Genomic DNA, 17431 nt, shown 5'->3' on the forward strand with positions numbered 1-17431 from the left:
AGAAAACGTTCACTCATTTTAATAAAAAAAAATGACTTCTTGAGATTTCAATTTTTTGCAGTGTAGGACCCATTAAGGACAGAGAAATGAAATTATTAATTATTAATTATGATGGAATGAAGGAGTCAATACACATAGCAATTTTTATATGTATATGTATATATAATTCTTATGATTAAAATGTATATAGCAAACATTTAATAAAATGTTTGATATTAATGCAGAGGCCATAAGTGGCTATAAAATAAATATGACACTGAAAAATGAAGCCTTTCAATTGACGGAGCTAAAATAGAATACACCTTGTCGTAATATTAAACAGCGGTTACCACACTCCAGACAGCAGCCACCATGACTATTATCAAAATTCTATGCTTATAAAAGTGGACAAAAAAAAGTATATCATACAAACCATTTCAGTATAACTCAAGAAGTATAGTGCTTGGTATTGCATAACTATAAGGCATTGTTGTCTTTGTCCTGACAAATGAAAATTACAGCAACAATTTGCCTTCAACAAGTATAAAATATATTTGCTTTCAATGTAGGAACACTGTCATTGTCTTTGCTGGGCTATCTGTCTTATGTTGTTGTTGGACTCAGTCTATGTGCTGTGAACAGCCAATCACTTTACAGGTCATTGGTAGTGTAAAAAGTTACTTTGTAGGTAACGGAACAGCATTGCTGAAAAGTAAAATCTAACTTGTTGTACAGTATATCTCAGTATTAATAACTGCTATTTTTCAGTCACATATTCAGTATATGTGACTGAAAAAATAACACCGTTATTATATAAGGAATGCTTACTCTGAAAATAGTTGGATTACAAAACATCCCAGTCTCCATTGTGGTGTGCAAAGAAAAATTACATATTTGGCAAAGGGAAAGTCGTGGCACACATGCACTTTAAATGCACTACGTTCAGTAGAAATTGAAAAGGGAGTGTTAGTATTCATGTGAATATTGTTAACCCCTAGAACCCTACGGACCCACCGGTGGGTCCAGCTGCTACGTGACTTCGTAATTTTAACAAACCCCCAGTATTGATGTAAAAAACACATTTGGCACAGTTTGGTGACATTTTTGGATAAATGTGCCAAAATGGCCCCTCCGCCTAAGAAATTTCTCACTAATACCATTCTAAAAATAAATATGATTCATTTGATTGAGTCCAAATTTGGTATATTTTTACACAACATTTAGATTTAAAAGTCTGTACTACATTTTTGTGCTATAAACAATATTTTGGTAGTGTTTTGCAATGTTTATTTCAAAGAAAATTTTGGCAAGGTTCAAAAAATGCTAAATATTTTGTATTTTGTCCCTAATATTTCAGGCAGGGTCAAAGTTACAATGGTGCTGACACCAGAAAACCATTTATGACATCTTACCTTTACAGACGTACCAAAAGTTTCTCCTTAAATCTAATAGCTGTGAGGCTATAAGTTATTTACTTTTGTGTGTTTTTGTCAGGCAGAAATTTATTTATACTCCCTGAGGGTGTAAGAGGTTAAGGTTCAGATAATATACCACCAACTAGCTGTGGGGCAGGGAAATTAAAATGTTCAGGATTTGTACTTATGTTGTGTGCAAGATTGCTAATAAAATGCAATGCAGATATTTAATAAAGAATAAAAAAACACTTCTGTTTTTCACTGCAATGTTCTGTGCACAAAGCCTCATGCTTGCTAAAAAAAAATAAAATAAAAATCCCAGTAAGACTCTGGCACATTTCTGGCTCAATAAAAAAGGTGTGTTTAGAATAAAATGAGTGGCTCCTCTTTCTTAGCACTAAATCACTCATATACACTATAAAAAACACATTTATATCACTAATGAGTTGAGATGAAAAATTATAGGCCTCGGCTCCAAGATGGCTTCATAAAGCCTCAGGTGAAATTATACTTTTCCTCATTAATGAACTTAATGACACTAACGTAAATGAATTGCTTCAATTAAAAACTAGTAATTGAACCAAATTTATCCAACTTCATTTATCAAGTTTATAAGTTGGGTAAACTTAATTCAACTACTTGTTACCAATTGAAGCAATTAATTTAAGCTGGAGCTTTGTTTTCCTTTTAAGGTCCTCTAAATAACTTTAAAAGTTTGAGGAATCTAGTGAGCTATTTAAATATAAGAACATTGAAGCTATTGCCAAAGATTGTGTTGGTAATAATGTGATATCAGGATTTTAGCAGTAATTCGTACTGCTACATAACATAACATCCAATCTTAACTATGATAGGGGCTTGTTGATGGCAACAGAACATTTATGTTGGCGGTGCTATCAATAAATAGGTGGCAAATATATTTACATTTCCTCTTATTTATAAAATCAAGGGAGTTTTGTTTGGTTTATATTCTAATTTTCCCTTTAAATTTGCTATTAAAAGTATAAATGTATAACCATGCAAGCAAACGTTTTCTGAAAGTGTCCATTTTCAAGTCGTTGGTTGCAACAGTGGTGGATGGAAATGGTGGTGGTTTACTAGTCTTGCTGCAGGCTGACTGATAACACACAACATGGAGTAAACTAGAAAAGCTTACCATGTCTCTGTAGTTGGGGTAGAAGGTTTGATTGATGAGAGGGAACTTATCTGAACCCAACACCTTCTGGTTGTTGATCAGCTGGGAAAACTGAAAGAGAGAGGGAAGCAGTTAAAGGAGAAACTCCTCCATACTAATTTATGTTTTTTTAACGTCTCATTCTGGTAATTGTACCGTAGATTAGAGTAAATGTTTTCCTCACATCTCTGAAACTGGATGAAAAATACTACATTTGAAGTGTGAAGGTCACTTACAGCCCAGGGTTTGTCACACATATTGTAAATGGAGTCCAGAGAGTTGACCGATGGGACACCTGCATACTGAAGACCGATGATCAAGTTCCTAAAATCTTCATTCTGGGCCATGCTAAAGGCGTGTTGACGCACCAAAACAAAGTCAGGCCTGAATGACCTGCAGCAGGAAAACAAAAAGGGTTACAACAATTGAAGCTGTATGTATAAGTTGACAGCAACCTCGTTTTGGATCTGTTTCCCTAATACATGCGACTCCTAATAATTAATAATCTTTATGTTAGTGTAGACGTGCGTAATTACAGTGCTCCAGTTCAGTCTGAAGGTTATTTTGGTATAAAGCCTCTAGCTTAGGATTGAGGCAGGAAAGAATGAAGCTGTGTCGTCCTCCTACACAGTTTGTGTTGTTGGGTAATCTCATCACCAGAAGGTGAAACTAGGCTGTCTGTGAAATGAGTGGCTGACTGCAGCATTAGCAGTTAGAAAATCTGTAGATAAAATTGCAAAGGAAACCTTGATAAATGGTAAATGGCAGATGCTAAAAGGCTCTATAATTTTATGCATTTATGTATAATTCACCTCTAGCTAGTGCAATTGAAAATGAGAAAACATGAGTCACAAGGCGCATATTAAGTGTGAAAATCTCTGCGGCACAAGTTCTGAGCAGCAGGGTAAGGTCAGTCACTGCAATTCAGCTCAGTGGAGGGTTGATTATTGGCAATGACTCCTGTTATTTTTCCCTTTGTCTTTGCGAGGGAGTGAGAAAGTAAGGCTGATTCAGAGAAGAGAAGCAGACAGAGGTGGGAAAAGGTTCTGACATTAAAATAAATGGAGATGGTTGTTGTGATAAAATGCCAGAGAGGAACAACACTACAAACAATGTCAGCAGAACTGGAAATTCAGCAGTAAGAATATAAATCCTAGAATTTAACTCAGCTGAGAAAGAGGGACAGGTTGTATTGTCAGATTGTTGTGACCCTTTTGTGTTGTTGTCCCAATGGAAAACAAATGTTAACTGCTGCCACAGGAAGTCAACTTCTTTTCAAATGTGCATTAAAATTTGAAAGGGGAGTAAGATATGTGGTTTCCCCTGTTAGTAACAGATTTTTTTTGTCATTGCATGATTAGATTTTAGCAAGGTTCTGGAAGCTTAAACAGAAATGCTTGTCATAAATATTTTTATCATAATCACTGCAGATAAAACATGATGTTTTTTCCATGAAGGCTTTGGTATATGATTAATAAATGTGTATACCAGTGTTATATACTTGTATTAGTGGTAAAATAACAGTAAAAATATGGTATATTTTTGTGTATATGTTATAATGTGTGTTAAAAGATATGCCCCTACTGCCACTGACTGTATGAATTATTACTTGAATCGCGTTTGTTAGATAATGAACAATTACATGTATTAAAATTAAATCATTAGGAACAGGAATATTGGAAAACACTCCAGCACAGTAATAAATTGTCTAAATGGGTTTAGAATTTGAAGTATGTGTCATGAGACCGTTACCTTTATAACTTCCTGTTACAGCTATTTGTGTTGCAGAGAGATAAACTTTACAAGATGAGCAACAATTCACTCATTTTATCTTTTTTCTTTCTCTTTAGCAGACTCTATTTTAGTGCCAATTAGTAAAAAAAAATTAGCAAAGACAAGACAAATGAACAAACAAACAGATAGTCCTCATATGCAACAATATATGATGCATTGTATAATCTGACAAAAAAAAACTATACTACTTTACATCTACACTCCTTATAATCGGTATAGGTTTTTATTTATTACTAACATTTATTATGCATCTGAAAATTTTTAATTCTTGTACTGCCCCATTAGCCTACATTGAAACCACCTCTGTCCATACAAGCATTTCACTTCATTATAAATACTGCTATAGACTACACATCCAAAGAGCCTCCAAAGAGTGGTATATAATATCTAATCATCTATTTTTTATATTAGAAGACAGAGAAAGAAATAATGAAGAGGAAAGAATAAGAAAAGACAGCAAAAGATTATATAGTGACATGCTCCGGGATGTGATGGAGGTTACTAAGCAACTTGCAGTCTCTGAGCAGTTAGCAAATCACTGCTGAGACTTCAAATCGATGGACATAGTGCAATTACTGAGACAAATGCAGATAGTTAGGAATGTCAAGGTCTAAAAGCCCAGCACTGAAGTCAGAAATAAAGAGCTAATATTTATGCTGTAACCTTAATGACTGTCTCCAGAGCAAAGTTTGTGGGAAGATTAAGCAATAGTCTAACTTTGGAGGTTTGGGAGGAGCTGTAAAAATACACCGTAAAGTAATAAAGCTACCATGTGCGGATGGCTTTTAAGATGATAAATGTAAATTACTGCTGCTTTATGAATAAAGGAGTCCAAGGCGAACTATTTGTTGCATTTGTTTCTGTTCCTTTCATTCTGTGACCAGCCCCCCATAAAGCAGAGCATCAAGACAAAGCTGCTGATTACCAGACTAAAGCTGCCGTCTTCATTTCCTTTCGCTTGTGTTTGTTTCTCTGCAGTAGGCGTTAGAGTCTTGGTTAAATGCTGCCAGTCTCCAGGCTGAACACTTGTATTGAGTCAGTGGGGGTTTGTGGTATGTGTGAGTGTGTGTTATTGTCTGGTTTACGGTAAGTTTATATGTTTGTAGGCAGATTGTCTGTGCCAGGCTGCGGGTTCTGCCTTCGGTCATAGTTTTCAGTAAACAAGTCATTTTATTACTTATAAATGTATTCAGTTGGGTTTCAGTTTCACAGAAAATAGAAGGTGTTGGATAATTGGGTATTGAAGAAAAATAGAAGAACATCAGCAGAACACATTCTGAGTTAAAATCATGATTAAAGTTTCCCTAGAAGGGGACAGACAAATTTTACCAAAATTTTCTGCAAATTATTTATAAGGACAAAATCAGACACACCTAACCTTTTTGGGTTCCAGAAACCTTTTTGATGCAAATTTTTAGGGTTATTCTGTCAGTCATACAAAGTCCGTATATGACATGTGTTGTGAATTGGCGCTATTTAAAGAAATAAACTGAACTGAATATATAGATACTTTTTTAACTTGAAATAATTTTGTGGGTCACAAGTTTTCTACAATAATGTGCAACAATTTAAAAGCTGCTTTAACCAAGCAAAAAAATACAAATCTTTCCAGTTTTCATCCATGTTTTTGAAGTCCGATTTTGTATTTTTGCTGCTTTTAAAAGTCCATTAAATTATCCTTTTCACTGCATTGTACAGGGGTGTTTAATACCATAATAGAAAATTGCTTTGGTGAAAGTTAATGATAGAAAAGTTTCTTCACTAAATTTCAAAACTGGTACCAATAATTGGAAAAGTAATATTAATAAGGGTTTTTACACAAAATGCAAAATTACACATTGGCTCCTTTACTTCATTCAGAAAAAAGGTAGCAGAAATTGTTGAAAACCAACTTTAGTCCTAAAAAAAAGTATAGTATTCAAACCATGCCTGAGGAAGAACACAGTGTCCACTCTGTCTCAGTGAGAAAAAAAAAAAAAAAAAAAAATAGAATGCCTACTGTGTCAAATCAAGGAAATATAACTATGGCTAAATCATTTCCTGCAGAAGTATTTAGCCATAACTTTAACTGCATAAATAACTTTCTCACTCCTCTATAGAAATAACATACCTTAATATTTCTATTATTAAAGAGCAATACAAAAAAAGTAAAAAATACATAAATAAGAAACTTGGCAAACAACAATGGGGTGTATTATTTCCGCCAAACAGTAAGGAGCATGAACCCTGGCAAACAGTACAGAGTCCTCTTTATATCATTTATTCTTTAAAAACAAATCCTTTCATGATAACTTCTAGTCATTTTTACATTTTTAGTGAAAAATCAATGTCTTAGATTTTTAATTAGCGAAGTTAAAGCAAAAACTTTAAATCTTTTTAATGTAAGATTAAAAGTTAAAATTGCGATAAATAAAAATACTTAGTCAAGTAAAGATCCACAAACCAATTACATAAATACTATAACAGAAATGTCCTAAGTTACCATTCACTGTCATTTTTAAGTACTGATATACCTTTTGCTTTTTTACATTTCATCACTTTACAACCAAATACCCCAGTCTGGGGTGTACGATAATTATATTAAGAGCCCTTTATTCTGAAACCCCTAAAAAAAAAAAAAAAACAATGCAGCAAGCTGCCTTAAGAAAACAGGATCATGAAAATCAACAACTTGTGGCTAAAGGTTTGATCAAATATAAAGCTGTATTGTCCATGTCCCATACTGTCCCATACTTTGAGCATTTCACAGAGCACAGTTCAACCAGTCATCTAAAAATGGAAATAAAGTGTAAGTGTATCTGCATCTCTTCTATATAAAGTGACAGGCTGTGAAAAGAGTGCATCATTTAGAGGTGGAGTGACAAGAAAAAAGTAATTCCTGAAAGAAAACTGTCAGACAGCTATTTGCAGTTTTCGATGCTATGTATTATAAATAAGCTTACAGTAAACATCACCCCCTAACATGCTCTGAGAATTTGCTTTCTTCTTTTGGCATGAAGAAGCAGGTCAAATGTATCAGTAAGATGGATGAAGTTGATTGAAATATTTTCATTTTAGTTTTTAATGGCACTTTATTGACAGTAAGCTGACAGGAAAGGGAGTATGAGAGACGTGTGGCAAAGAACCACAGGTCAGCCGTGCTGAGGACTAAGGTTGTGTGTGCTAACCACTGCGCCACCGAAACCCCCCCTAAATGAAGTTAATTGAAATTTTGACCTTCCAGTAAGACCAAGAGCCAAAGCTTACATCTAGAGCTGCAGTGTAATAGGTTTAGATTATAGCAAATTCATGTACTAAACTGCTGCAATCAAAGTCCAGCATTAAACGTAATTGAGAATCTCTGGGAAGATGTGGAGATTGATGCCCATGGAAGCTCCCCATCCTGTCTAATGGTGAAAAAAGTTCACTATCAAACTGTTAAAGAAAAAAAAAAACGTGCAAAACAGTTTGTGGTTCATAATTTAATGACAAACCGCAAAAGACACAATTGGTTTTGAAAATACTAAGGAAATCTTAGGAAATTAATTTGCATGTTCAGAATTTTAGATTAAAAAAAAAAAAAAAATCTATCTCTGCTGGTCTATTACATAAATCCCAAATAAAATACAGTGAAGTTAATGGAAGTAAAGTGAACACATGTAAGGAGGTTTTGTTATTGATTTTAGGAATGTATGCAATGGTTTGAAAAACGGGTACAGCCTGAGTTTAAGATTCACTAGGCATTTAACCAACAGCTTGACTAGTACTTATAATCATGCATTTATAGAAGAGAGCTGACCTGACAACCTTGGTCCCACCCCTGATGACCTGCATGTCCACGTTGCAGGTTCCATTTGAATAAGCCACAAGGTTGATCTCTGAGAACTCCGCCTGCATGGATAAAAAACAAAACACACTAAAACAGGGCAGTTTAAAATTCACTCTGGTTTATATTAATAAAATGTCTTTCATCTTCATTATTTATGTTTCAACCACTTAAATTTCATTTCAACTGTTAAATCTTCTCTAAAGTAGCTATCATTGCTTTGTTTTATTTATCATCTGAACTTAGGATTTATACTGAAATCTATTTAATGAATCACTTGTTCATTTTCACAAACTACCTATGCATACCGTTGCACAGAGATGAGTAGAAACATGCAACCACTGCTTTTGCAATGCTTGTGTATTTGCATACTCTTGACTTATTTCACTGCAGACATAAACCGTGCTTCTGCTTTCGTAGTAAATCCACCTCGCTGCTCTGTGCTGTGGTTGGAGACATGACAAGGATATCTCTGTGACTCATAGCCGCCGACCTCTGTCTCGTCTGGTACATATTTCATTCTTGTGGTGAGGCTTGAGGTTTACATTAAGATCTATTAGGTGTGAAACAGTTTAATGTGAAACATCTGACAATACTCATTTGACATTCAAGCAACCAAAGTGCGTTATAAAATGGTTTGCTGGTTAGTTGGTTAAACCAATATGAAACTAAAGTATTATATTGGGGAGGCTTGCGACAGATACCTTGTGCAAAAGTGTAATCAACAAATTGAGACACTTTTTATGTTTTTTCATTGGATGCATAGGTGTTTTTTTAAACTGGAGGCATATTTTTAAATACATTCAAAGCACAAAGGTTTGCTTATTTGATTCTTCCATTTCATATCATTAGCAATCAGCTCTTAGAAAGAAAATTGTGTGAAACTTCAAGGTTTTTCTTAATAGATCTTGGTATTGTTTAACATATATCGCACAAATTGAGAAAACCAAATCCTTTTCATGTGTAAAATACTTGAAGCCTTTATCAAAAGTGAGAAGCTGCTGGTATTGAAGTTCCCAGTGTGTTGAATGAAGGAGCAGCATAACTCAGCAAAAACTTTAAACATCGAGAGAGCTAGAACATAACATATTATTATAGGTAAGATAACTATCAAAATGTGCTAATTAATATGCTACTACTTTGGCAATACAGGATGATAGCAACATATTTGTCTCCTTATATTAAAGTAACATGTTTGCAAATTAAGTTTGTACAGTACTGGTTTAATGCCATTGAGCAGTTAATATATACATAGGGTAGCTGTATAATCTTGTTCAGAATTTCTTCTTCAAGAGACACTTTGGTTGTGCTTCCAGTGGGGAAGTTGAAAAACCTGAATTCCCTGTACAAACATTGCTTGATGATTTATGATCCGTTATGTATTTTTATTCTGATGACAATCCTACACAAAGCATTGGCTTTAGCCTTAAGCTCTTGTAGGATCGAACATGTCTGCATGGGTGAGTATCTATAAGAGGTCAGAGAGAGGCTCATGGGAAAGCCAGGATAGTAAAATTGCTAAACAAGCCTCTGTCTGTCTGCCTGCCTGATCTTGGTAATATAATTATGAGGGGGAAAAGTAATGAGCAAAGTAAATAATATAAAAAATGACAGAAATTATTTTTAAGTACCTAACTTATAGAAACTTTTATGTAGGGATTTGCAAGAGTACTTCTGGAAATACTGTTTTTTTTGGGGGGGGTTATTCCTTTTGAATGTGCCATTCTGTAAAGTTGTGAAAAGGTGTTGCACAGTGTGGTGTGAAGTGTATTTATGTAAGATCCCTGAAACCCTTCAAACACATCCTCTAAGGACCTGGAATATTTTTTTATGTATCAATAAAAGAAAAGCCAACATACTGTCAGCTCCCCTTTATCTCTTTAATCTCTTTTATAATGCCTGATCTGATGCATCATAGCTAAAAAGAAATACAAACTAAATATCAACATGATACCTGCTCCACTTTGATGTCGTATTCTCCAAGGACCTTCTTTCCTCTGAACACCTTTGCCCTAAAAAAAGAGGTGAAGAAAATCAAGTTGTTAAAAGACAGGTGTAGACTTCACAGTTGTATATGCTGCCCCCTACTGGAGCTTTCAGATTTTGTCCACCAAAAGACTGAATATAAATGAATGAAACGTTTAAAAGCCAAGCTTTCTAATAAATGTTAGATAGTATTGATCAGAAGGGTGGGGTCTTGTCTCTACTTCAAAAAAAAACAGAGAACTCGTTTTTATAGAAATTTCTCTCACAGTCTAAGCCATACATGTTGTTGTGTTGATGTTCTCTTCCTACTTTCTTGGCTGCCATATGATTAAGAGTGACACGAGCCCCAATAAACACACAACAGTGGACAGATGGAGAGAAAACTGGAAGAGATGGAACGATGAAGAGGAAATATAAAGGATCTCAGCCAAAATAACCCCAATACCCAGGATTTCTCATCATACAAGGGGCTCCAAACAGATCACAGATGGTTTTGCACTGACTTCACCAACTGATACTAAATAAAGCACATCTGAAAAATTGCCCAGAAAGAGCATCTATATTTTTCACGCCAGGAAAAACTGTCACTAACTTTCAAGAACTCCTCTTTCACCAGTGTTTGTGAAACTGTTGCACTTATTTGTCAATCAAATGTGTCCTTTACTTGGACAACATATGATTACCAAAATACAGATTACTGAATATACCTGCTGAAGGCTAGTTCATGTAAATTTCTATCTAAGGTTTAGAGCCTTTATTAAAATTGTATAGCTATCAGACATCATTCCACACAGAGTGCAAAGATTTTAAAATTTTTTAGCCATTTCTCACTGTGCATTCAATTAGAAGTGGCCTATTTATTTATTCCCATGGTTTAAACAGGATCTTTTGTAGTGCCGAGAAGAGCATTGTGCTCAAATTCTATAGTTCATCACATTCTGACCATCTGTGAGGGAAACACTGGGTATGTCACCCTAACATCCTGCAATCGAAAAGTGTTTGAGTCAAATTATTAACATTAAAACTTTAAAACCTGACTTCAACCCTTAAATACATTTATTGTACAATGATAGAATGGACAGTAACTAATTTTATTGAAAACATGTATTGACCCCAAAGTAATGAATACTGTAGTCACATTAAATGTGTGTACACTATCCGTGGTTCATATGTCAGTCCTCCGCCGTACTTAAATATTAATGTTCTGCTAAAAGCAGCTATGTGTCCTCTTTATTACCACCAGCAAACAGTTTCCATCAGTTTAGTTTGAGATTAACATAGCAAGCACATCAAACAGGAATTTGAATAAAACTGATTTTAGAGGTCAGAAAGTTACAACCGACAAATGGATAGCTGTGTGTCTTGTTCTGTGAAAAAAAAACATTTCCAAATATTTTGCGAGGTGGTTTTAGTCTTTCTAAGTATTTTCCCTGCATGGCTCTAAAAACGTGCACAAATCTGAAGACTTGATTGTGTTGTTCCTCACCCGATCTCATGGAATAATGATATTTTTAACAATTGTCTATAATTATAATTTCTTAAATGACCTAAACACTGAAGCTAATATGACGTTTCTTTTTTTTTTCTTGCCATGTATCCTGATTTATGCAGTAACACATTTGATCTAAACAGAGATGTGAAACACATTTCCTTAAGTATCAATTGCTGTCATGCACATATAGCATGTTAATGTGACCATGATTGGTTTTTATCATCCGTGCAAACAGGGCATCTACATATCAAAGCATGGGCATAGTTAGTATTATCACTGGATCACTGATGCACAGTTAAGAATGACTTGTGTAATTCCTACTGCATGTCATTACACATGGCCTTTCTTTATCTCAATCACATCACAATTGCACATATCAAAAGTCCCACTGGTAGAACAGTGATGCTGGTGCTTTATATATTTTGTGTATGGCTCTATTTCCTTCTTTCTTAACTTTAAATCGACTAACAAAAGAATGACAACTTTGATTAAAATATAAGTACAGGAAAAATCTACACTACAGTGATTTGAATTCCTTGCAGAAATGTAGGAGGTGTTCATTTTGTTGTAAAAGCCCCTCATTGCTGTTGCAGACACCTGCAATAACAGACATCTGCAAATGTAAATTATTCAATTCTGGGGACCTCGTGGTTAAGTGAACGAGAGAGAATGAAATCCCTATGTATGCATATTAAGTAGTAATTACATATGTATCACCAGCCACCTGCTTATAACGGAAATATTTAAAAATGTACCTTGAAACGATCTCGTCTAATGATATCACCCATTTCAGTGCTTAGAGTTTCCTTTATGACACTTTTAATGGCAGCTAATATTGTCACTATGAGGAATGTTTTAATTACATTTACAGCTATAAAATGTTATCTCAAATTTAGCCAAATTACACATAAAACCAAGGGTATTCTACATCTGTTCACGTTTCTGGGAAACTAGGTGAGCAGCTTATATAGAAAAATCAACAATGTCAAAGTTTTGCTGTAAAGTGTTTTTTAAATAGTTTAACACTAAACTCCATTGCAATCTGAAAACAAGCACATCCTCTATATTCAACTATCATAAATCAGTAAACTGGCGGCATCAGTAATATTTTTGGGGGATTTTATACAAAACATCCTTAATTCATATACCGGTATATGAGTTTCTGGAACATAAACGAAGCACAGCTCTGTCAAGTTCCAAAACATATTAAAACATAAATTGAAACATTATTTTGGGCTTTGCAGAGTAAAGTAACTGGAATATAATCACATTTGTTATATTTTTTAACTTATCAAAATAAACTAATAAAATATTAAAGGATGTTACAAAAAAACAGTTTCAGAAAAAGAACCCCAATATTTAGAAACATATTGGTATGTACAACCTGAAAGACAAAACCACTTTACTGAGTCATCCATTTGCACATTACTGGAAAACATTGCACCTTGTTGCCTGACAAAAGAAACATCATTGGTGTCGTTTTCCTGGACTTCAAGCGGACGTTTGATACAGTCATCTTATTTCAAAATTGTCACCTTTTAACATGTCGCATCAGTCATTATCATTGTTCCAGTCATATTTGCATTGCTGAGAACAATGTTTAGTTATTGCTCATGTAAAATCTATCCCATGTGAGGTTAAGACAGGAACCATTCTGGCACCTATTCTACTTACAGTAGCTTGTCTGTGAATGAGATTCCTCAAGTGTTTATCTGAAGATCATCTTCAGATAAAAACTGTGGTTTATGTCCAGGTAAAACCCTGCAACTATCAGCAGCACACTGACTAAAAGTCTGGAGGAAGTTTTCCAATTGTCAAATGAATCTTTTTAACATTAAATTAACCGATAAAGAAAACAAAAAAAAACAAAAAATCAGTGTGTTTTTCAATAAATATGTTATAAATAGTGTTGCGCCAATGACATTTTTTGGCCCCCCATACCAATATCTGGCTGTTTGAAATTGATGTGTGTGTGTGTATAAATGAAGGACTGCATACTACTTGGATGTAAAATAATTGCCATCATGGTTTTTTCAAGGTGCTGCCTAACTTGGTGAAGCAGGAAAAAGACTAATACAAAGTGATTCCAGTAGAACTTTTTATTGCCTACCTGGAATGGGTGACAGCAGTTGAATAAACTTTTCCCTCTCAAAATGGTATCTGTGCCCTATTTGTTGGTACTCACCGACACCGATACCACCATTTTAGTGCAGTAGCAGGGCCCTGCCTGATACTAGTGTTGGTATCAGAATCAGAAATACTTTAATAACCCCAGAGGGAAATTACTTTTGTTACACCACGCTCCAGTTAAAGCTTTATATATATATATATATGTATATACAACCAAGCTCTTCTGTATATATATATATATATATATATACACTATATTGCCAAAAGTATTTGCTCACCCATCCAAATTATTGGAATCAGGTGTTCCAATCACTTCCATGGCCACAGGTGTATAAATTCAAGCACCTAGGCATGCAGACTGTTTTTACAAACATTTGTGAAAGAATGGGTCGCTCTCAGGAGCTCAGTGAATTCCAGCGTGGAACTGTGATAGGATGCCACCTGTGCAACAAATCCAGTCGTGAAATTTCCTCGCTCCTAAATATTCCACAGTCAACTGTCAGCTGTATTATAAGAAAATGGAAGTGTTTGGGAACGACAGCAACTCAGCCACGAAGTGGTAGGCCACGTAAACTGACGGAGCGGGGTCAGCGGATGCTGACGCGCATAGTGCGAAGAGGTCGCCAACTTTCTGCAGAGTCAATCACTACAGACCTCCAAACTTCATGTGGCCTTCAGATTAGCTCAAGAACAGTGCGCAGAGAGCTTCATGGAATGGGTTTCCATGGTCGAGCAGCTGCATCCAAGCCATACATCACCAAGTGCAATGCAAAGCGTTGGATGCGGTGGTGTAAAGCACGCCGCCACTGGACTCTAGAGCAGTGGAGACGCGTTCTCTGGAGTGACGAATCGCGCTTCTCCATCTGGCAATCTGATGGACGGGTCTGGGTTTGGCGGTTGCCAGGAGAACGGTACTTGTCTGACTGCATTGTGCCAAGTGTAAAGTTTGTTGGAGGGGGGATTATGGTGTGGGGTTGTTTTTCAGGAGCTGGGCTTGGCCCCTTAGTTCCAGTGAAAGGAACTCTGAATGCTTCAGCATCCCAAGACATTTTGGACAATTCCATGCTCCCAACTTTGTGGGAACAGTTTGGAGCTGGCCCCTTCCTCTTCCAACATGACTGTGCACCAGTGCACAAAGCAAGGTCCATAAAGACATGGATGACAGAGTCTGGTGTGGATGAACTTGACTGGCCTGCACAGAGTCCTGACCTCAACCCGATAGAACACCTTTGGGATGAATTAGAGCGGAGACTGAGAGCCAGGCCTTCTCGTCCAACATCAGTGTGCAACCTCACAAATGCGCTTCTGGAAGAATGGTCAAAAATTCCCATAAACACACTCCTAAACCTTGTGGACAGCCTTCCCAGAAGAGTTGAAGCTGTTCTAGCTGCAAAGGGTGGACCGACGTCATATTGAACCCTATGGATTAGGAACGGGATGTCACTTAAGCTCATATGTGAGTCAAGGCAGGTGAGCAAATACTTTTGGCAATATAGTGTATATATATATATATATATATATATATATATATATATATATATATATATATATATATATATATATATATATATATATATATATATATATGTAAAACTAAATCCAAGTAAAGTGATAGATCCCAGTAAAGTGATAAGTGACGTGCAAAAATAGTGCATAGGCGGGTCTGAATCACTTGAGGGAGGCGTTATAGAGATTGATGACCACAGATAGGAATGATTTTGGTTCAACACTAGTTATAAATATAAATAATTCAGAGAACAAACCATTTAATTATGAATATAAATTTATTTCTGGACTGATGTGTGGTCTCAGACCAGTCAATCTATCATAAAGCGTACTTTTTATTTGGACATTTTAAATTATGTTAAAGTATCATTAAATTCCAATATTTTTACATTTGAAGTAAATATGTTGCTATATTTAGTGATTTTTTTATTTCAGTTTTATAAAGTTGATTCTGTGAATTTTGTTAATGTCAGCTAAATACTGTAAAGTTGATGTTTAAGTGTTTAACTAGACTTGCACCTGAGCCACTTTGTAAGCTGGTGAATAAACTGGAAACTTTCGGATCAACGAGAGCTGCTATATGTGGAAACTGTAAAGTTTGTAAATTTTTTTGTAAAAAAAAAAAAAAAAAAAAATTAATTTAGCTGGGTAAAGCCCTTCAAGCGACAGGTGGGGTGAATTAGCCGTGGCTATAAGCAGAATGATACAGGCATCAGATCATTTTATAAGCTTTAAACATATCTGGTATCTGTTCCTACAAAATAAACCAAATAAATAAATAAATACATCCCATATCTTCAGTACAGAGTAATGAGCATGAAACAAGCCTCAGAGGTAACGTAATTTAACTTTAATCCACTTTAATGCAGAATCAGCAACAAAATACACTGTGAGGCTATAAACAACAAATCAACCCTGGTATGTAATCCCTGCAGTTTTCACAAACTCATTTGTGGCACAATAATTGTCTTAAATTCAAACAACTCTAAAAGTGGTTTAGCTGTGTTTAATAAACAAAAAGCTCTGTACAGACATACTCCCACATGCTGCTTTGTTTGAAAAGTACAGAGTTGCACTTTCATTGAACCAGTGCAAACTCTGATGCATCTAACATAACCTAAACTCAGCTATAATAGCAGATATCAAATATTCAAGTTTTTTAATCCAAACACAGCTGGTGGTTTTCTAGTATATGCGTATCATAGAAAATCTTCAAACTCCATGCAGGGAAGTCTCAGTGAATTACGATATTGTCCAAAAGTTTATTTACTTCGGTATTTTATATATAAACAGTGTCACTATTATAAAAAATGGAACAGACCAGTTCTACAAATGGCAAACTACACAATAATTTGCACTCTGCTTTTACTTTTTTAATCTAATTTCTCTAATTTCAATGACATTTGAAGGTTCTTCCATGAAATTGAGTGATGGGATCACAAATTTGTCCAAACTGACAGAAAAAATGATCTTTATTTGAATATGCTAAGATATTTTATTTATAAGGTAAACTGTTTACACAGACTCATCCTGAAGCAACTTCTGGTAGATAGAATGCAAAATACAGATTCAGTTCATGATGATTATCACCTGCTTTTATATATTGTTGTGATTCCCATCTTAAGCGTTGCACAATTGTATGTCATTAATAAGAAAAGATCAATCTTACAACAAGAATTATAAGGTGAAATCATATATTAGGATTAATAAGAAGTGGTAGGATTAGAGTTTGTTTGTGGTCTGATGTATGATTTTAATTTACGGTCATCTTTAAAAGGCAAGACCTTTCGAGGCTGATTAGGAAGGTTTAAAGAAGCTTAACTCTTCCATTAAAATTCAATTTATTTTTATTCTAAGTGGTAGCCCCAACTCTCTCTCACACATCAAATAACATGGGGTGATTAGATGTGGTGAACAAACGGGCAATAAAAAAAGATTGAGCAATGAATCGTTCACTCTGGACAAGCAGCTCAGCAGGCAATTTTTGTTTTGTATTGTCATTTGACGGGATCACTATTTCACTATTGATCAGTGGAGTCGATGACTCTCATAAAGCCTGGAGACAATAAGCTTTCTAAATCAATTCAACAGAGTAAGTGAGGATAGGGAAGAAGAAAGATATGAAAAGTTAAGGTGAAAAAGTGAGAAAT

The 17431-nt window shown here is 35.1% G+C and overlaps 1 protein-coding gene across 1 annotated transcript in view; it reads right to left on the reverse strand.

The window, feature by feature from the left end:
- Positions 1 to 17431, reverse strand: part of syn2b (synapsin IIb) — a 113871-nt gene that overhangs the window by 37443 nt on the left and 58997 nt on the right. Inside the window, exons 2-5 of the mRNA XM_038307839.1 lie at positions 10122 to 10179; positions 8141 to 8232; positions 2805 to 2961; positions 2551 to 2640 (exon numbers count right to left, since the gene is read on the reverse strand). Coding sequence (XP_038163767.1) covers positions 2551 to 2640; positions 2805 to 2961; positions 8141 to 8232; positions 10122 to 10179 — 397 coding nt within the window. The remainder of the gene's footprint in view (positions 1 to 2550; positions 2641 to 2804; positions 2962 to 8140; positions 8233 to 10121; positions 10180 to 17431) is intronic.

The sequence above is a fragment of the Cyprinodon tularosa genome, unplaced genomic scaffold, assembly GCF_016077235.1.
Source record: "Cyprinodon tularosa strain WSP-4 unplaced genomic scaffold, ASM1607723v1 ctg621, whole genome shotgun sequence".
Classification (NCBI taxonomy): domain Eukaryota; kingdom Metazoa; phylum Chordata; class Actinopteri; order Cyprinodontiformes; family Cyprinodontidae; genus Cyprinodon; species Cyprinodon tularosa.